Source organism: Pristiophorus japonicus, chromosome 30, assembly GCF_044704955.1.
Source record: "Pristiophorus japonicus isolate sPriJap1 chromosome 30, sPriJap1.hap1, whole genome shotgun sequence".
Lineage (NCBI taxonomy): Eukaryota > Metazoa > Chordata > Chondrichthyes > Pristiophoridae > Pristiophorus > Pristiophorus japonicus.
Genome location: NC_092006.1, coordinates 3,853,156 through 3,873,458, shown reverse-complemented (window position 1 = coordinate 3,873,458; position 20,303 = coordinate 3,853,156). Strand labels below are relative to the sequence as shown.

At 53.0% G+C, this 20,303-nt stretch overlaps 1 protein-coding gene across 1 annotated transcript in view; it reads right to left on the bottom strand.

Annotated features, from left to right (window-relative positions):
- The window catches only part of LOC139240160 (GON-4-like protein), a 72,650-nt gene that overhangs the window by 15,614 nt on the left and 36,733 nt on the right, over positions 1 to 20,303 (bottom strand). Inside the window, exons 12-15 of the mRNA XM_070868559.1 lie at positions 16,067 to 16,107; positions 11,653 to 11,786; positions 5,132 to 5,330; positions 1,793 to 1,879 (exon numbers count right to left, since the gene is read on the bottom strand). Of these exons, the coding sequence (XP_070724660.1) occupies positions 1,793 to 1,879; positions 5,132 to 5,330; positions 11,653 to 11,786; positions 16,067 to 16,107 (461 nt within the window). The remainder of the gene's footprint in view (positions 1 to 1,792; positions 1,880 to 5,131; positions 5,331 to 11,652; positions 11,787 to 16,066; positions 16,108 to 20,303) is intronic.

The window sequence follows — 20,303 nt, the reverse complement described above, 5'->3', positions numbered from 1 at the left end:
GGAGTTTTTTATCGAGCCGGCAACCCTGCGCGTGCGCGTTGGAGCGTGCGCAGTGTGAAGGAAAGATTGGCACTCGGGCCATTTTTGTAGTTCTTTGTAGCTGTTCAATTTTGAACATTTTTTTTAATAAAACCACATTGCCCTTCCATGATCAGCACTGAGGCTTCTTGCAGCAGGGAAGAGGCTGCAGGAAGCCTCAGAAGTTGAGGCAGCCGTTTCCCGACGGGCCCGACCGACGGCAGGGGGGCCTCCCATCCCCCCCCCCCCCCCCCCCCCGCCGTCGGGAACGGCTGCCTCAACTTGTGAGGCTTCCTGCAGCCTTCTCCGTGCCTGAAGCACTTTCACACAGGTAGGAACATGGTTTATTTAATCTTTTCTTTGCTTATAAATTTTTATTCAGGTTGGAATTATTTGTATAATATTTGTATCAGTATAACTAAGGGTTTATTGTAGAATTTAATGACTCTCTCCCCCCCGCCCCCACCACCTCGTTCCCGACGCCTAATTTGTAACCTGCGCCTGATTTTTTTAATGTGTAGACAAGGCTTTTTTCAGGCCTACAAAAATCTTCGCTTGCTCCATTCTAAGTTAGTTTGGAGTACGTTTTCACTGTGGAAACTTTCAAATCAGGCGTCAGTGGCTGGACACGCCCCCTTTTGAAAAAAAAAATTCTGTTCAAAAGTGAAACTGTTCTACCTGACTACAACTGCAGAAAACTTAAATGTGGAGAATTGCGATTTCTAAGATACTCCGTTCTCCACCAGTTGCTCCTAAAAATCAGGAGCAAATCATGTGGAAACTTGGGGCCGTAGAAAATAGGTGCAGGAGTAGGCCATTCGAGCCTGCACCGCCATTCAATGAGTTCATGGCTGATCATTCACCTCAGTTCCCCATTCCTGCTTTCTCTCCATACCCCTTGATCCCTTTAGCCGTAAGGGCCATATCTAACTCCCTCTTGAATATATCCAATGAACTGGCCTCAACAACTCTCTGCGGCAGGGAATTGCACAGGTTCACAACTCTCTGGGTGAAGAAGTTTCTCCTCATCTCGGTCCTAAATGGCTTATCCCTTATCCTTAGACTGTGTCCCCTGGTTCTGGACTTCCCCAACATCGGGAACATTCTTCCTGCATCTAACCTGTCCAGTCCCGTCAGAATCTTATATGTTTCTATGAGATCCCCTCTCATCCTTCTAAACTCCAGTGAATATAAGCCTAGTCGATCCAGTCTTTCTTCATAGGTCAGTCCTGCCATCCCGGGAATCAGTCTGGTGAACCTTCGCTGCACTCCCTCAATAGCAAGAACGTCCTTCCTCAGATTAGGAGACCAAAACTGAACACAATATTCCAGGTGAGGCCTCACTAAGGCCCTGTAGAACTGCAGTAAGACCTCGCTGCTCCTATACTCAAATCCTCTCGCTATGAAGGCCAACATGCCATTTGCCTTCTTCACCGCCTGCTGTACCTGCATGGCCAACTTTCAATGACTGATGAACCATGACACCCAGGTCTCGTTGCACCTCCCCTTTTCCTCATCTGCCGCCATCCAGATAATATTCTGCCTTTGTGTTTTTGCCCCCAAAGTGGGTAACCTCACATTTATCCACGTTATACTGCATCTGCCGTGCGTTTGCCCACTCACCTAACCTGCCCAAGTCACCCTGCAGCCTCTTGGCGTCCCCCTCCCAGCTCACACCGCCAGCCAGCTTAGCGGCCAGAAGCCAGCGCCAATCTCGGGGGTGTCCCGTTTGCTGCGCGTTCACGGCGAGGCGCGCTCCCGCCCGAAGACTCACCAGGAAGAGCTTGGAGGTCTCCGCCTCGTGGGCGAGGCGTGGGTTGCTGCTGGTGAGCAGGTGGACCTGGGTAAGAAGCTGGACGTGCTGTGGGAGCAACAAGGCAACACACTCAATCGACAGACGCCTTCACAAATCAGGAACGGTTTCCACAGAGTATGTGAGAACACCACATTTCGGATGGGTGTGTATGTTGTGATGTGCAAGGTATCGCAATTGTGTGGGTTGGGCTTGATGGACCACATGGTCCTCACCGGCCCGTCATTTTTTGTAGGTTTGGATGAGAACAAGGGGCAGTAGGAGGCCATCTATTTATCCCTCAATCAACCATAAGAAACAGACGATCCGGGTCATTATCCCATTGCTGTGTGTGGGAGCTTGCTGTGCGCAAATTGAGCTGCCGCGTTTCCCACATTGCAACAGTGAGCGCACTCCGAACGCACTCCATTGGCTGCAACGCGCTGAGACACATCCGGTGGCCGTGAAAGGCGCTATATAAATGCAAGTCTTTCTTTCAGTGCCACTCGTTCGCCTCGCTTCCCCACACATAGAAACATAGAAAATAGGTGCAGGAGCAGGCCATTCGGCCCTTCTAGCCTGCACCGCCATTCAATGAGTTCATGGCTGAACATGCAACTTCAGTACCCCATTCCTGCTTTCTCGCCATACCCCTTGATCCTCGTGGTAGTAAGGACTTCATCTAACTCCTTTTTGAATATAGAAACATAGAAAATATATAGAAACATAGAAAATACGCCTTCCTTCAGTCAAATCATTCCATTTTCTCAGCGTTCTCTGCCGCAACCTCTCCCCTGTGCAAATACTTCCATGTTCCATCAACCCTCTGCAAATAAATGTCTCCTAACCTCACTCTCCTGGGTGACCAGCCTCTTCCCAATCACTTTCCTATCTATTCCATCATAAGAACATCAGAAATAGGAGGAGTCGGCTATTCGGCCCCTCGAGCCTGCTCCGCCATTCCCCTGGGAGGACAGACGCACCAACGTTAGCGTTCTCGATCAGGCCAACATCCCCAGTATCGAAGCACTGACCACACTCGACCAGCTCCGCTGGGCAGGGCCACATTGTCCGCATGGTCCCCCAGACACGAGACTCCCAAAGCAAGCGCTCTACTCTGAACTCCTTCACGGCAAACGAGCCAAAGGTGGGCAGAGGAAACGTTACAGGGACACCCTCAAAGCCTCCCTGATAACGTGCAACATCCCCACCGACACCTGGGAGTCCCTGGCCAAAGACCAGTCCGCCCTAAGTGGAGGAAGTGCATCCGGGAGGGCGCTGAGCACCTCGAGTCTCGTCGCCGAGAGCGTGCAGAAACCAAGCGCAGGCAGCGGAAGGAGCGTGCGGCAAACCTGTCCCACCCTCCCCTTCCCTCAACCACTGTCTGTCCCACCTGTGACAGGGACTGTGGCTCCCGTATTGGGACTGTTCAGCCACCTAAGGACTCATTTTAAGAGTGGAAGCAAGTCTTCCTCGATTCCGAGGGACTGCCGATGATGATGATCATGGCTGATCTGATCATGGACTCAGCTCCACTTCCCCGCCCGCTCCCCATAACCCTTGACCTCATCGTTCAAAAATCTGTCCATCTCTGTCTTGAATATATTCAATGACCCCAGCCTCCACAGCTCTCTGGGACAGAGAACTCCACAGATTTACCACCCTCAGAGAAGAAATTCCTCGGGCAATCCCTTACTCTACGTTGGGCAAAGCTGCTTCCAGTGACAGGAGGTTCGGTCAATGTTGCCCGCAGTTTATTTTGGGGGTGCGGCCCACTTACAGTCGGGAAACACAACGTTAGAAACGCCAGGCCTCCCTGGGCTGGCGAGATTGGCAGAGAGCTGCGCGGACACACGGTTTAGAGAGAGCATCGTCAGGTACCAGGGCACACAGATGTAAGGTACTTGGCAAAAGAACTAGAGGGGGAGAGGAGGATAATTTTTTTTTTTATGCAGCGAGTGAGCTGGAATGCAGTGCCTGAAAAAGACTTGCATTTATATAGCGCCTTTCACGACCATCGTCAGTCCCAAAGTGCTTTACAGCCAATGAAGTACTTTCGGAGTGCGGTCACTGTTGTAATGTGGGAAACGCGGCAGCTCAATTTGCGCACAGCAAGCTCCCACACACAGCAATGTGATAATGACCCAGATCGTCTGCTTTAGTGATGTTGGTCGAGGGATAAATATTGGCCCCAGGACACCGGGGAGAACTCCCCCTGCTCTTCTTCCAATAGTGGCCCCGGAATCTTTTACATCCACCAGAGAGGGCAGACGGGGCCTCGGTTTAACGTCTCATCCGAAAGACGGCCCCTCCGACAGTGCGGCGCTCCCTCAGTACCGCCCCTCCGACAGTGCAGCACTCCCTCAGTACCGCCCCTCCGACAGTGCGGCGCTCCCTCAGTACCGCCCCTCCGACAGTGCGGCCCTCCCTCAGTACCGCCCCTCCAACAGTGCGGCCCTCCCTCAATACTGTCCCTCCGACAGTGCGGCACTCCCTCAGTACTGCCCCTCCGACAGTGCGGCACTCCCTCAGTACCGCCCCTCCGACAGTGCGGAGCTCCCTCAATACTGTCCCTCCGACAGTGCGGCGCTCCCTCAGTACCGCCCCTCCGACAGTGCGGCGCTCCCTCAGTACCGCCCCTCCGACAGTGTGGAGCTCCCTCAATACTGTCCCTCCGACAGTGCGGCGCTCCCTCAGTACCGCCCCTCCGACAGTGCGGCGCTCCCTCAGTACCGCCCCTCTGACAGTGTGGAGCTCCCTCAATACTGTCCCTCCGACAGTGCAGCGCTCCCTCAGTACCGCCCCTCCGACAGTGCGGCACTCCCTCAGTACCGCCCCTCCGACAGTGCGGCACTCCCTCAGTACTGCCCCTCCGACAGCGCAGTGCGGCGCTCCCTCAGTACTGTCCCTCCGACAGTGCGGCACTCCCTCAGTACCGCCCCTCCGACAGCGCGACGCTCCCTCAGCACCGCCCCTCCGACAGCGCGGCGCTCCCTCAGCACCGCCCCTCCGACAGCGCAGTGCGGCGCTCCCTCACCACCGCCCTTAACGTAGAGGACACAAACCGCCATCATTCGCATCCCGCTCCCTTTGCTTGTTCCCTTTGGGCAGCCGGTGATGGAGGGAGAGCCATCAGGTCCGAGCGGCACAAAGGATCTTATTGAAAGGCGGAGCAGGCTCGAAGGGCCGTGGTGGCTGTCTCCTGTTCCTATTTCTGACATTGCTGTGGGAGGGGGCTGACAGCGCCTGTATCCCGGCCCGAGCAAGCGGCGTTATGGGGACGGCGGGAGTGAGGAGAGGTGGCCTGGAACGCCGGGTTACCTGTTGCATCTGCTGCTGAAGCTGACGTTTCTGCGCTGGGTCCAAGGACAGGGTCTCGGGCTGCTGGTTCCTCCGGGCCGACGGTTTGGCGTCTGCTGCCGACGCCTGCTGCTTGGCCTTGCGCTGGCGGAGCTGCTCGATCTGGGCCTTTACCGTCCGGTGCTGCTCGGTCAGTATGTTCGCCAGCGGCTCCTCGAACCTGCGGCGGCAACAAGAGAGGTCGCAGGCAGGGACGGCGCAAGTCCGTCACAGGGTGGGCGGCCTGTCCCTCGCACGGAGGGCGGCCTGCCCCTCGCACGGAGGGCGGCCTGCCCCTCGCACGGAGGGCGGCCTGCCCCTCGCACGGAGGGCGGCCTGCCCCTCGCACGGAGGGCACCTACCCCAACCACAACAAATTGTATTTATACAGTGCCATTAACACAATAAAACGTCCTGAGGCTCGTCGAAGGAGGGTTGTGTGTCAAAATTTGACACCGAGCCACAAAAGGAGATATTAGGGCAGGTCAAAAAGTCGGATGCTTAAAGGAGGAGAAATAGGGAGGCGGGGGCGATGGGCAAGAGGCCAGAATTGGAGGAGCACAGAGATCTTGGGAGTTTGAGGGGCTGGAGGGGGTTACAGAGATAGGGAGGGGTGTAGGGGCTGGAGGGGGTTACAGAGATAGGGATGGGTGTAGGGGCTGGAGGAGGTTACAGAGATAGGGAGGGGTGTAGGGGCTGGAGGGGGTTACAGAGATAGGGAGGGGTGTAGGGGCTCGAGGAGGTTAGAGAGATAGGGAGAGGTGTAGGGGCTGGAGGAGGTTACAGAGATAGGGAGGGGTGTAGGGGCTGGAGGAGGTTACAGAGCTAGGGAGGGGTGTAGGGGCTGGAGGGGGTTACAGAGATTGGGAGGGGTGTAGCGGCTGGAGGAGGTTACAGAGATAGGGAGGGGCGTCGGGGCTGGAGGAGGTTACAGAGATAGGGAGGGGCGTCGGGACTGGAGGAGGTTACAGAGATAGGGAGGGGTGTAGGGGCTGGAGGAGGTTACAGAGATAGGGAGGGGCGTCGGGGCTGGAGGGGGTTACAGAGATAGGGAGGGGTGTAGGGGCTGGAGGAGGTTACAGAGATAGGGAGGGGGCAAGGCCATGAAGGGATTTGAAAACAAAGATGACAATTTTAGAAATTGAAGTGTTGCCAGACCAGGAGCCATTGTAGGTCAGCGAGCACAGGGGATGATGGGTGAACGGCTCCTGTCATGAGTTAGCCACACAGGTCAGACAATGCCAGATTGTGTCCGTGGTCTGGGCGGAGTGAGCGGAGATTGGGGGCCTCACGTTTGCCGTGTGTACCTCTGGGCTCGGGGAGGAGGTGAATGATGTCGGCTGACAATTCACCAAAATGCTACTCATCGACCCCACTGCTCTAAACCTCGCGGCGGTCGAGCAGGGCACGGTACAAGGTCGGCTGCGATGCCCCCCCTTGTCGATCGGCCACACGACATTCGCCGGCTGTGTTCATAGGTGAGGAACGGACCATCGGCTGAGATTCCAGCGTGCACCCCGTACCCCAGAAAGACTTTAAGAAAAAATAAGCGGGTTATGAAGACGTTATGATGCAGGCTGCTATCGCCTACTGTGGAGCGGAGGGCGGTATTTTCAACGGGATCACGTGGTGGAATCAGCTCCGGCGGGCAGATCTGCGACAGTCGCCGCCCTGAGTTGCTACACATACTCTGCTCACCCAGCCTGTCCCTGCTGGTGGTCTTAGGGATGTGGGTGGGGGTCTGTGCGATCGATGGCCCCCCCTCCCCGAGCACCTCTCCCCACAAGGACAACACTGAAGCAAAGCAAGCCGTGGCTTTCAGGGCGGCTGTGTAAAAACACAAAGCACTTAAAAGGGGAACCGTGGCTCGATAATTCCATGCCGGAATGGAATGGGCTCAGCCTGCGCTGAGCAGATGGAGCACAGCGCTCGAGAGAGAGAGTGCAAGGGGAAAGAGACATAAAAGCGAGGGGGTCGGGCCGGGCAGAGCGCGCGCGAGAGAGACAGAGCGCGAGAGAGAGAGAGACAGAGCGCGAGAGAGAGAGAGAGACAGAGCGCGAGAGAGAGAGAGAGACAGAGCGCGAGAGAGAGAGACAGAGCGCAAGAGAGAGAGACAGAGCGCAAGAGAGAGAGACAGAGCGCAAGAGAGAGAGACAGAGCGCAAGAGAGAGAGACAGAGCGCAAGAGAGAGAGACAGAGCGCAAGAGAGAGAGACAGAGCGCAAGAGAGAGAGACAGAGCGCAAGAGAGAGAGACAGAGCGCAAGAGAGAGAGACAGAGCGCAAGAGAGAGAGACAGAGCGCAAGAGAGAGAGACAGAGCGCAAGAGAGAGAGACAGAGCGCAAGAGAGAGAGACAGAGCGCAAGAGAGAGAGACAGAGCGCAAGAGAGAGAGACAGAGCGCAAGAGAGAGAGACAGAGCGCAAGAGAGAGAGACAGAGCGCAAGAGAGAGAGACAGAGCGCAAGAGAGAGAGACAGAGCGCAAGAGAGAGAGACAGAGCGCAAGAGAGAGAGACAGAGCGCAAGAGAGAGAGACAGAGCGCAAGAGAGAGAGACAGAGCGCAAGAGAGAGAGACAGAGCGCAAGAGAGAGAGACAGAGCGCAAGAGAGAGAGACAGAGCGCAAGAGAGAGAGACAGAGCGCAAGAGAGAGAGACAGAGCGCAAGAGAGAGAGACAGAGCGCAAGAGAGAGAGACAGAGCGCAAGAGAGAGAGACAGAGCGCAAGAGAGAGAGACAGAGCGCGAGAGAGAGAGACAGAGCGCGAGAGAGAGAGACAGAGCGCGAGAGAGAGAGACAGAGCGCGAGAGAGAGAGACAGAGCGCGAGAGAGAGAGACAGAGCGCGAGAGAGAGAGACAGAGCGCGAGAGAGAGAGACAGAGCGCGAGAGAGAGAGACAGAGCGCGAGAGAGAGAGACAGAGCGCGAGAGAGAGAGACAGAGCGCGAGAGAGAGAGACAGAGCGCGAGAGAGAGAGACAGAGCGCAAGAGAGAGAGAGACAGAGCGCGAGAGAGAGAGACAGAGCGCAAGAGAGAGAGACAGAGCGCAAGAGAGAGAGACAGAGCGCAAGAGAGAGAGACAGAGCGCAAGAGAGAGAGAGACAGAGCGCAAGAGAGAGAGACAGAGCGCAAGAGAGAGAGACAGAGCGCAAGAGAGAGAGACAGAGCGCAAGAGAGAGAGACAGAACGCAAGAGAGAGAGACAGAACGCAAGAGAGAGAGACAGAGCGCAGAGAGAGAGACAGAGCGCAAGAGAGAGAGACGAGCGCAAGAGAGAGACAGAGCGCAAGAGAGAGAGACAGAGCGCAAGAGAGAGAGACAGAGCGCAAGAGAGAGAGACAGAGCGCAAGAGAGAGAGACAGAGCGCAAGGGAGAGAGACAGAGCGCAAGAGAGAGAGACAGAGCGCAAGAGAGAGAGACAGAGCGCAAGAGAGGAAGACAGAGCGCAAGAGAGAGAGACAGAGCGCAAGAGAGAGAGACAGAGCGCAAGAGAGAGAGACAGAGCGCAAGAGAGAGAGACAGAGCGCAAGAGAGAGAGACAGAGCGCAAGAGAGAGAGACAGAGCGCAAGAGAGAGAGACAGAGCGCAAGAGAGAGAGACAGAGCGCAAGAGAGAGAGACAGAGCGCAAGAGAGAGAGACAGAGCGCAAGAGAGAGAGAGACAGAGAGCAAGAGAGAGAGACAGAGCGCAAGAGAGAGAGACAGAGCGCAAGAGAGAGAGACAGAGCGCAAGAGAGAGAGACAGAGCGCAAGAGAGAGAGACAGAGCGCAAGAGAGAGAGACAGAGCGCAAGAGAGAGAGACAGAGCGCAAGAGAGAGAGACAGAGCGCAAGAGAGAGAGACAGAGCGCAAGAGAGAGAGACAGAGCGCAAGAGAGAGACAGAGCGCAAGAGAGAGAGACAGAGCGCAAGAGAGAGAGACAGAGCGCAAGAGAGAGAGACAGAGCGCAAGAGAGAGAGACAGAGCGCAAGAGAGAGAGACAGAGCGCAAAGAGAGAGAGACAGAGCGCAAGAGAGAGAGACAGAGCGCAAGAGAGAGAGACAGAGCGCAAGAGAGAGAGACAGAGCGCAAGAGAGAGAGACAGAGCGCAAGAGAGAGAGACAGAGCGCAAGAGAGAGAGACAGAGCGCAAGAGAGAGAGACAGAGCGCAAGAGAGAGAGACAGAGCGCAAGAGAGAGAGACAGAGCGCAAGAGAGAGAGACAGAGCGCAAGAGAGAGAGACAGAGCGCAAGAGAGAGAGACAGAGCGCAAGAGAGAGAGACAGAGCGCAAGAGAGAGAGACAGAGCGCAAGAGAGAGAGACAGAGCGCAAGAGAGAGAGACAGAGCGCAAGAGAGAGAGACAGAGCGCAAGAGAGAGAGACAGAGCGCAAGAGAGAGAGACAGAGCGCAAGAGAGAGAGACAGAGCGCAAGAGAGAGAGACAGAGCGCAAGAGAGAGAGACAGAGCGCAAGAGAGAGAGACAGAGCGCAAGAGAGAGAGACAGAGCGCAAGAGAGAGAGACAGAGCGCAAGAGAGAGAGACAGAGCGCAAGAGAGAGAGACAGAGCGCAAGAGAGAGAGACAGAGCGCAAGAGAGAGAGACAGAGCGCAAGAGAGAGAGACAGAGCGCAAGAGAGAGAGACAGAGCGCAAGAGAGAGAGACAGAGCGCAAGAGAGAGAGACAGAGCGCAAGAGAGAGAGACAGAGCGCAAGAGAGAGAGACAGAGCGCAAGAGAGAGAGACAGAGCGCAAGAGAGAGAGAGACAGAGCGCAAGAGAGAGAGAGACAGAGCGCAAGAGAGAGAGACAGAGCGCAAGAGAGAGAGACAGAGCGCAAGAGAGAGACAGAGCGCAAGAGAGAGAGGCAGAGCGCAAGAGAGAGAGGCAGAGCGCAAGAGAGAGAGGCAGAGCGCAAGAGAGAGAGGCAGAGCGCAAGAGAGAGAGGCAGAGCGCAAGAGAGAGAGGCAGAGCGCAAGAGAGAGAGGCAGAGCGCAAGAGAGAGAGGCAGAGCGCAAGAGAGAGAGGCAGAGCGCAAGAGAGAGAGGCAGAGCGCAAGAGAGAGAGGCAGAGCGCAAGAGAGAGAGACAGAGCGCAAGAGAGAGAGAGAGAGAGAGAGAGACAGAGCGCGAGAGAGAGGCTCTCTCCCTCCCGTTTAAGTGAATGTTTTGCCCTCGCTGTTCCCATTTAAATGCTCTACTTTATTCAGCAGAGCGAGTATCAACACAAATGATCAGCCTCTACGTGCATCACCCTTCCCTCCGTCCCAGTCTAACGAACACGGTGAGGATTAACAGTAAGACTTGCTACCCTGCACCACCCACTGTCCATGTCACTCGTGATGTCTGTGGCCATCGCCCTTGTGAGCTGCACAGGCGATGCACAGATGCGCCCGAGTGTTTTCTCTGCCTCCTCTCCCAAACAGTGGCAGCTGGAGCTGCGGCTGCACTGTCCCGTAATGAAGGAGGTGTTGCAATCTTGTTGCTTTTCAAACCTCAACTCGCATTCCGCCCCCCGCCACCCCACCCCCCCGGCCTCCCAACAACAACAGCGCCTTTAACCCAAGAAACAGGAGCAGGAGTCGGCCATTCGGCCCCTCGAGCCTGCTCCGCCATTCAATCAGATCACGGCTGATCTTCGACCTCAACTCCACTTTCCCCGTCCGATCCTCGGTTCGCTTAATGCCCAAAACTCTATCGCTACTCAACAACCGAGCCTCCACAGCCCTCTGGGGCAGAGAATTCCAAAGATTCACCTCCCTCTGAGTGAAGAAATTCCTCCTCATCTCAGTCCTAAATGGCCGAGCCCTTATCCCGAGACTGTGTGACCCCCTGGTTCTAGACTCCCCAGCCCGGGGGGGGGGAAACACCCTCCTTGCATCTACCCGGTCAATCCCCCTCAGAATCTTGCACGCTTCAATGAGATCACAACCCCATTCTTCCCAACTCGAGAGAGTATCGGCCCAATCTGCTCAATCTCTCCTCGTCGGACAACCCTCTCCTGCCAGGAATCGGTCTGGTGAACCTTCGCTGCACCCTCTCCAAGTCAAGTGACACGTCCCAAGGGGTTTCACAGGAGCGTTATCAGACAAAGACTACCCACCGAGCTACATCAGGCGATATTAGCACAGGTGACCAAAAGCTGGGTCAAAGAGGTCGGTTTTAAGGAGCGTCTTTAAAAAAAAAAAGTGGGGAAGAGAGGTGGAGCGGTTCGGGGCAGGGGAGTTCCAGAGTTTAACCCAGCGCATTCACTTAAAGAATATTCCTCTGCTTCCCCCCGCCCCCACATCTGGTGTCTTCACTTGGGTCAAACTGGGCTGCCATCGTCAGCCCTTGCTCACGACGGACCAGGCTCATCCAGGGATAGTGGTCAGTTGAGGAAGGTACGGCAGCCAGCGTCCGTGGGAAGGGAAGAGGACGGACGAAGAGAGGGGAGCGGGACGGAGGGAGGAGGTCCTCACACGGCGTGTTGGGCAGGGGTCAGGCGGCGCTCGCCGGCGTCGAGGGTGACCGTGAGGGGCGCCCCTTTTCTTACCGCAGTGCCGGAGGGGTGTAAAAGGTGCTGTGCGGCGGCTCCTGGACCTCCTCCTCTCCTCCTTCCTCTTCCTCCTCCTCCTCCTCCTCTTCCTCCTCCTCCTCCACGTCTGGGACACCCATCTCATCCTGAAACTGCAGAGAGAGAGAGAGAGAGAGAGAGAGAGACAAGAATGTCAGAGTCCCCCCCCCCCCCACCAAAGGAGCCGCGTGCACAGTTCACATCCCAGAGCTGGGAGAGTTTTCGGAAACTCAGCACAGCGCCACCTACTGGCCGGAACAGGCCACTACATTGTTACAGGTGACCGATTACATACAAAATTTCCATTCGAAACGTTTACATAGGCTCGATATTGACAGAGAAGCGTGATCAAACATCGTGACATTTGAAATTCTGACGGGGTTAGACAGGTTAGATGCAGGAAGAATGGTCCCGATGTTGGGGAAGTCCAGAACCAGGGGTCACAGTCTAAGGATAAGGGGTGAGCCATTTAGGACCGAGATGAGGAGAAACTTCTTCACCCAGAGAATGGTGAACCTGTGGAATTCTCTACCAGAGAAAGTTGTTGAGGCCAATTCACTAAATATATTCAAAAAAGAGTTAGATGTAGTCCTTACTACTAGTGGGATCAAGGGGTATGGCGAGAAAGCAGGAATGGGGTACTGAAGTTACATGTTCAGCCATGAACTCATTGAATGGCGGTGCAGGCTAGAAGGGCTGAATGGCCTACTCCTGCACCTATTTTCTATGTTTCTATGTTTTTCTATGACAACATAAAGTGCGTGCATAGCCAAGATCGTTTCATTGTTAATAATATGTCGTTTCATTTTAAAATATATTAAAAATCCCACCTCCGCATTTCTTTTGAGTTTTTCCCCCACCATTGTAAATTCCTACATCTATAGTTACAATGGTGACTGCCTATGTAAGCATGTCACGGTGTTAAGACACCCTCCGGCCAGTGGAGGTGCTGTCAGTCAGTGTAATTACAGTTCGAAAAGAATTATTAAAAATAATAATGGATGGCTTTAAATTAAGATAGTCTGAATTATGCCCTAGTCCAATTATCCGCTGCCCTCTAACCCTGCTTCAAAGCAATACAGGACGCACACAACTTGCATTTATATAGCACCTTTAACGTTGTAAAATGTCCCACGGCACTTCACAGGAGCATTTCCTCTAAACCTAGAGTTTAGAAGAATGAGAGGCGATCTCATTGAAACTTACAAAATTCTTACAGGGTCGATGCAGGGAGAATGTTTCCCCCCGGGCTGGGGAGTCTAGAACCAGGGGTCACACAGTCTCAGGATAAGGGCTCGGCCATTTAGGACTGAGATGAGGAGGAATTTCTTCACTCAGAGGGTGGTGAATCTTTGGAATTGTCTGCCCCAGAGGGCCGTGGAGGCTCAGTCGTTGGGTATATTCAAAGATTGAAATCGATAATATCCGAAAGTCTTCAGGGAATCAAGGGATATGGGGCTCGGGCGGGAAAGTGAGTTGAGGTGGAAGTTCAGCCCGATAGATTTTTGGATATTGAGGGAATCGAGGGATATGGGGATCGGACGGGAAAGTGGAGTTGAGGTGGAAGATCAGCCGTGATCTCATTGAGATCATTGAGCCGCAGGCTCGAGGGGCTGAATGGCCGACTCCTATTTCTTATGTAAATCAGATTAAATTTGACACTGAGCCCACATAAGGAGATAAGACAGGTGACCAAAAGTGAAAGGTGTCGGTGTTTTAGAACAGGCTGGGAGGCTTTATTAAGTTGGGTGGGGTTGGTGGAGGATGGGAGTGCGAGAACTTTGACCCAGCGACGATGCAGGAGCAGCTGATCGATGTCCCAGTCGGGTTGGTGTGTGCGACTTGGGAGGGGAACTTGCAGGCAGTGCTAACGGAGCCGTTGCTGATGGGAGCATGCAATTGGTCCAACACTGAAGTGGGAAAATGGATGAGGAACTGAGAGAGAGAACCGCAGTAGCGATGTGCCTGGTCTTTTCAGATGTGAAACCGGGAAGCAAGACTAACCCAAGGACTGAACGCCAGGCAGTCCTGCCTCACAGGCTTCATGTACACAGTATTCAGCAGTCCCTCGTATCGAGGGTGACTTGCTTCCACACCAAAAAGGGATGAGTTCACAGGTGTTTCAATGAAGGACCTAATATTCCAGATCCCGAACTACATCCTGAAGGGTGGAAGATGCCTGTGGGTGGGTTGTTTTAACGTGGGGTGGCCGTTGCACACCAGCCACCACACGGGGCTTGACCGAGCGAGGTCTTGGTCCAGGGGCAAGGGTTAACCAGGACGACTGGAGACCTGCTCTGACACATACATAAAATCTATATTAATGACTTGGATGAAGGGACCGAGTGTAATGTAGCCAAGTTTGCTGACGATAAAAAGATGGGTGGGAGAGCAAATTGTGAGGAGGACACAAAAAATCTGCAAAGGGATATAGACAGGCTAAGTGAGTGAGCAAACATTTGGCAGATGGAGTATAATGTGGGAAAATGTGAGGTTATCCACTTTGGCAGAAATAATAGAAAAGCAAATTATAATTCAAATGGGAGAAAAATTGCAAAGTGCCTGGGGGTACTTGTGCACAAAAGGATAGTCTGCAGGTACAGTAAGTGATCAGGAAGGCAAATGGAACCTTGGCCTTTATTGCAAAGGGGATGGAGTATAAAAGCAGGGAAGTCTTGCTACAGTTATACAGGGTATTGGTGAGGCCACACCTGGAGTACTGCGTGCAGTTTTGATCTCCGTATTTCAGGAGGGATATACTTGCATTGGAGGCTGTTCAGAGAAGGTTCACTCGGTTGATTCTGGCGATGAGGGGGTTGACTTATGACGATAGGTTGAATCGGTTGGGCTTATACACATTGGAGTTCAGAAGAATGAGAGGTGATCTTATTGAAACTTGTAAGATCATGAGGAGGCTCAACGGTAGATGCAGAGAGGATATTTCCACTCATAGGGGAAACTAAAACTAGGAGACATAGTCTCAGAATAAGGGGCCTTCCATTTAAGACGGAGGTGAGGAGGAATTTCTTCTCTCAGAGGGTGGTAAATCTGTGGAATTCTCTGCCCCAGAGAGCTGTGGAGGCTGGGACATTGAATATATTTAAGGCGGAGATAGACAGATTTTTGAGCAATAAGGGAACAAAGGGTTATGGGGAGCGGGCGGGGAAGTGGAGCTGAGTCCATGATCAGATCAGCCATGATCTTATTAAATGGCGGAGCAGGCTCGAGGGGCAAAATGGCCGACTCCTGCTCCTATTTCTGATGTAACAGCACAGTCATTCAATCTCCTTGGGGAAGGGTAACTCTGTTGAACTGCACTGCGATACAGGGCAACATATTAATCCCTGTTTAGACTCGTAAGCAGCCTCATAACAGCATCAGGGTGAATACACTGCCATGGATGGGGCTGAGCGATATGGAGCGGATGTGTCTGATCTCTAGTCTGTGCTGACTTAGCTGATCTGGGTCAGCAGGACAGCTGGAGTACCGCGCACAGTTTTGGTCTCCCGATTTAAGGAGGGATATACTTGCATTGGAGGCTGTTCAGAAAAGGTTCACGAGATTGATTCCTACGATGAAGGGGTTGTCTTATGGAGGAAAGGTTGAGCAGGTTGGGCCTGTACTCATTGGAGTTTAGAAGAATGAGAGGCGATCTTATCAAAAATTCTGAGGGGGCTGGACAGGGTAGATGCAGAGAGGATGTTTCCCCTCGTGGGGGAATCTAGAACTAGGGGGCATAGTCTCAGAATAAGGGCTCGCCCATTTAAGATGGCGATGAGGAGGAATTTCTTCTCTCAGAGGGTGGTGAATCTGTGGAATTCTCTGCCCCAGAGGGCTGTGGAGGCTGGGGCATTGAATATATTTAAGGCGGCGATAGACAGATTTTTGAACAATAACGGAGTCAAGGGTTACGGGGAGCGGGCGGGGAAGTGGAGTTGAAGCCAGGATCGGATCAGCCAGGATCTGATTGAATGGCGGAGCAGGCTCGAGGGGCCGAATGGCCGACTCCTGCTCCTATTTCTGATGTCCTTATGTGACAGCCTGACGGAAACAACCCCCTTTTTGTACGGCGAACGTCTTGCGTGGCATTTAATGAATTGAGCACGCAGCACATCTGAGAATCTCCAGCGGGGCTGGGGAGGGGCAGAGCAGGGTGTGAATGCACCAACCACCCCTGTCCCCTCTCCCCCCCCACACACACACACACACAAAGCCCTCGTGACCTAACCGCGGCAGCAATAAGGCGGAGCGATGGCTGTTCCAGGAGTGGCTTTGCCAGCAGGCTGGTCAGCGTCAGTCGGTGCGTTGAGGTCAAGGGGGGCGGGGAGGTTAAGGGAACAAAACCAGAGACGGGAAACTGGAGAGAAAAAAAAAAACATTTCAAAAAACCTACCGTCTCGAACAGCTCCTCCATCAGCTCATTCACCTCCTTTTCTGGGGAGAGACAGAGGAAGATGAACGATTAGAATCTCGCCTTCCCAGTGCCCTGACAGATCAGTAGCATCCCGTCCCCACTGACCAACTGGCTAAAAGCAAAGAAACTCAACTCGCAGTTATATCGGCAGTGGGCGGGGTCCCTGGGCAGAGCAGGGCGTCAATGCACCAACCACCCCACACACACACACCATCACACGGCCCGAGACACCATCCTCAGTCTCCAGGGGATAAGAACATAACGTAACGTAAGAAATAGGAGCAGGAGTCGGCCATTCGGCTCCTCGAGCCTGCAACGCCATTTAATACGATCGTGGCTGATCCGATCATGGACTGGGGTCCACTTCCCTGCCCGCCCGCAGCAAACCCGAGGACTGGGAGAATTTAATAATACAGCAGAGGAGGACAAAGGGTTTAATTAGGAGGGGGAAAATAGAGTACGAGAGGAAGCTTGCTGGGAACATAAAAACTGACTGCAAAAGCTTCTATAGATGTGAAGAGAAAAAGATTAGTGAAAATAAATGTAGGTCCCTTTCAGTCAGATTCAGGTGAATTTATAATGGGGAACAAAGAAATGGCGGACCAGTTAAACAAATACTTTGGTACTGTTTTCACAAAGGAAGATACAAATAACCTTCCGGAAATACTAGGGGACAGTAGGTCTAGTGAGAAGGAGGAACTGAAGGATATCCTTATAAAGTGGGAAATTGTGTAAGGGAAATTGATGGGATTGAAGGCCGATAAATCCCAGGGCCTGATGAGTCTGCATCCCAGAGCACTTAAGGAAGTGGCCCTAGAAATAGTGGATGCATTGGTGGTCATTTTCCAACAGTCTATCGACTCTGGATCAGTAGCTAATGTAACACCACTGTTTAAAAAAGGAAGGAGAGAGAAAACGGGTAATTATACAGGTTAGCCTGACATTAGTAGTGGGGAAAATGTTGGAATCAATTATTAAAGATGTAATAGCAGTGCATTTGGAAAGCAGTGACAGGATTCGGTCCAAGTCAGCATGGATTTATGAAAGGGAAATCATGCTTGACAAACCTTCTGGAATTTTTTGAGGATGTAACTAGTAGAGTGGACAGGGGAGAACCAGTGGATGTGGTGTATTTGGACTTTCAAAAGGCTTTTGACAAGGTCCCACACAAGAGATTGGTGTGCAAAATTAAAGCACATGGTATTGGGGGTAATGTACTGACGTGGAGAGAGAACTGGTTGGCAGACAGGAAGCAGTCAGGATAAACGGGTCCTTTTCAGAATAGCAGGCAGTGACTAGTGGGGTGCCGCAGGGCTCAGTGATGGGACCCCAGCTATTTACAATATACATCAATGATTTAGATGAAGGAATTGAATGTAGTATCTCCAAGTTTGCAGATAACACTAAGCTGGTTGACGGTGTGAGCTGTGAGGGGGATGCTCAGAGGCTGCAGGGTGACTTGGACAGGTTAGATGAGTGGGCAAATGCATGGCAGATGCAGTATAATGTGGATAAATGTGAGGTTATCCACGTTGGGGGCAAAAACACAAAGGCAGAATATTATCTGAATGGCAGATTAGGAGAAGGGGAGGTGCAACGAGACCTGGGTGTCATGGTACATCAGTCATTGAAAGTTGGCATGCAGGTACAGCAGGCGGTGAAGGCAAATGGTATCTTGGCCTTCATAGCTAGGGGATTTGAGTATAGGAGCAGGGAGGTCTTACTGCAGCTGTACAGGGCCTTGGTGAGGCCTCACCTGGAATATTGTGTTCAGTTTTGGTCTCCTAATCTGAGGAAGGACGTTCTTGCTATTGAGGGAGTGCAGCGAAGGTTCACCAGACTGATTCCTAAGATGACGGGACTGACATATGAGGAGAGACTGGATCAACTAGGCCTTTATACTTTGGAGTTTAGAAGGATGAGAGGAGATCTCATAGAAACTTACAAAATTCTGACGGGACTGGACAGGTTAGAGATGGGAAGAATGTTCCCGATGATGGGAAAGTCCAGAACCAGGGGACAGAGTCTAAGGATAAGGGGTAGGCCATTTAGGACTGAGATGAGGAGAAACTTCTTCACTCAGAGGGTTGTTAACCTGTGGAATTCCCTGTCGCAGAGAGTTGTTGATGCCAGTTCATTGGATATATTCAAGAGGGAGTTAGATATGGCTCTTACGGCTAAAGGGATCAAGGGGAATGGAGAGAAAGCAGGAAAGGGGTACTGAGGTGAATGATCAGCCATGATCTTATTGAATGGTGGTGCAGGCTCGAAGGGCCGAATGGCCTACTCCTGCACCTATTTTCTATGTTTCTATTCCCTTATCGGTTAAGAAACTGTCTATCTCTGACTTAAATTTATTCAATGTCCCGGCTTCCACAGCTCTGAGGCAGCAAATTCCACAGATTTACAACCCTCAGAGAAGAAATTTCTCCTCATCTCAGTTTTAAATGGGCGGCCCCTTATTCGAAGATTATGCCCCCTAGTTCTAGTCTCCCCCATCAGTGGAAACATCCTCTCTGCATCCACCTTGTCAAGCCCCCTCATAATCTTATATGTTTTGATAAGATCATCTCTCATTCTTCTGAATTCCAATGAGTAGAGGCCCAACCTACTCAACCTTTCCTCATAAGTAAACCACCTCATCTCCGGAATCAACCGAGTGAACCTTCTCTGAACTGCCTCCAAAGCAAGTATATCCTTTCGTAAACATGGAAACCAAAACTGCACGCAGTACTCCAGGTGTGGCCTCACCAATACCCTGTATAGCTGTAGCAAGACTTCTCTGCTTTTATACTCCATCCCCTTTGCAATAAAGGCCAAGATTCCATTGGCCTTCCTGATCACTTGCTGTACCTGTATACTATCCTTTTGTGTTTCATGCACAAGTAACCCCCAGGTCCCACTGTACTGCAGCACTTTGCAATCTTTCTCCATTTAAATAATAACTTGCTCGTTGATTTTTTTTTCTGCCAAAGTGCATGACCTCGCACTTTCCAACATTATACTCCATCTGCCAATTTTTGCCCACTATCTTAGCCTGTCTATGTCCTTTGATTGTGGGAGGGTCTCCGGTCAGGAACCCAGGGCAGGACCGGTGGGGGGGGGGGGGGGGGGGGGGGGGTGGGGGCAGGTGCATGGGGCCCCAGGCAGCTAACAGGAGCAATAGAGGTGAACATTTCCCGCTCCCGATGTCACACAGCAAGCGCGCAGGCCAGGACCGGGCCGGACCGCGATGCCCCCCGTAGTCAAATATCACAGCGGTACTTGGGCAGGCTGAAGAACAGCCAGTGCCGTAGAAGCGTCAGCTGCATCACGGAGAACGCTGGGGGGGGGGGGGGGGGGGGGGGGGAGAAACGGGGTACGTCGAAACAACCTCCCCACGCAGCCATTATGAAAGAGCACTTGATGAGTTCGGGGACGAGAAAAGGCTGTCGGGGCACGCCGAGCTCCCACTGCGGCCCACAAACCACGGGGGCCACCCCGAGCCTCGCCTACCCTTCCCCTCCAGCTACTCGGTCCTATCTGCAAGTAGGGGAGTCGAGGGTTATGGGGAGCGGGCGGGGAAGTGGAGCTGAGGCCAAGATCAGATCAGCCATGATCTTATTGAATGGCGGATCAGGCTCGAAGGGCCAAATGGCCGACTCCTGCTCCTATTTCATGTTCTTAAGCTTCTTAATTCGCTGGCTGGCCTGGGCTAGAATGGTGCAGCAATGGACAGGGCTGTTCTTCAAGCTCTTTCCTGGCTGGTGGACAAATACTAAATACTACACTGATCGCTGGGATGGGGGGGTATCGACCTACGAGGTGAGATTGAGTAGAATGGGCCTGTGCTCTCTGGAGTTTTGAAGAACGAGAGATGAGCTCATTGAAATGCACTCGATTCTGAGAGGGTAGATGCAGGGAGGGTGTTTCCCCCCGGGGCTGGGGAGTCTCGAACCAGGGGGTCACACAGTCTCAGGATAAGGGCTCGACCATTTAGGACTGAGATGAGGAGGAATTTCTTCACTCAGAGGGTGGTGAATCTTTGGAGTTCTCTGCCCCAGAGGGCTGTGGAGGCTCAGTCGTTGAGTATATTCAAGGCTGAGATCAATAGATTTTTGGACTCGAGGGGAATCGAGGGATCTGGCGGGAAAGTGGAGTTGAGGTCGAAGGTCAGCCGCGATCTGATTGAATGGCGGAGCGGGCTCGAGGGGCCGAATGGCCGACTCCTGCTCCT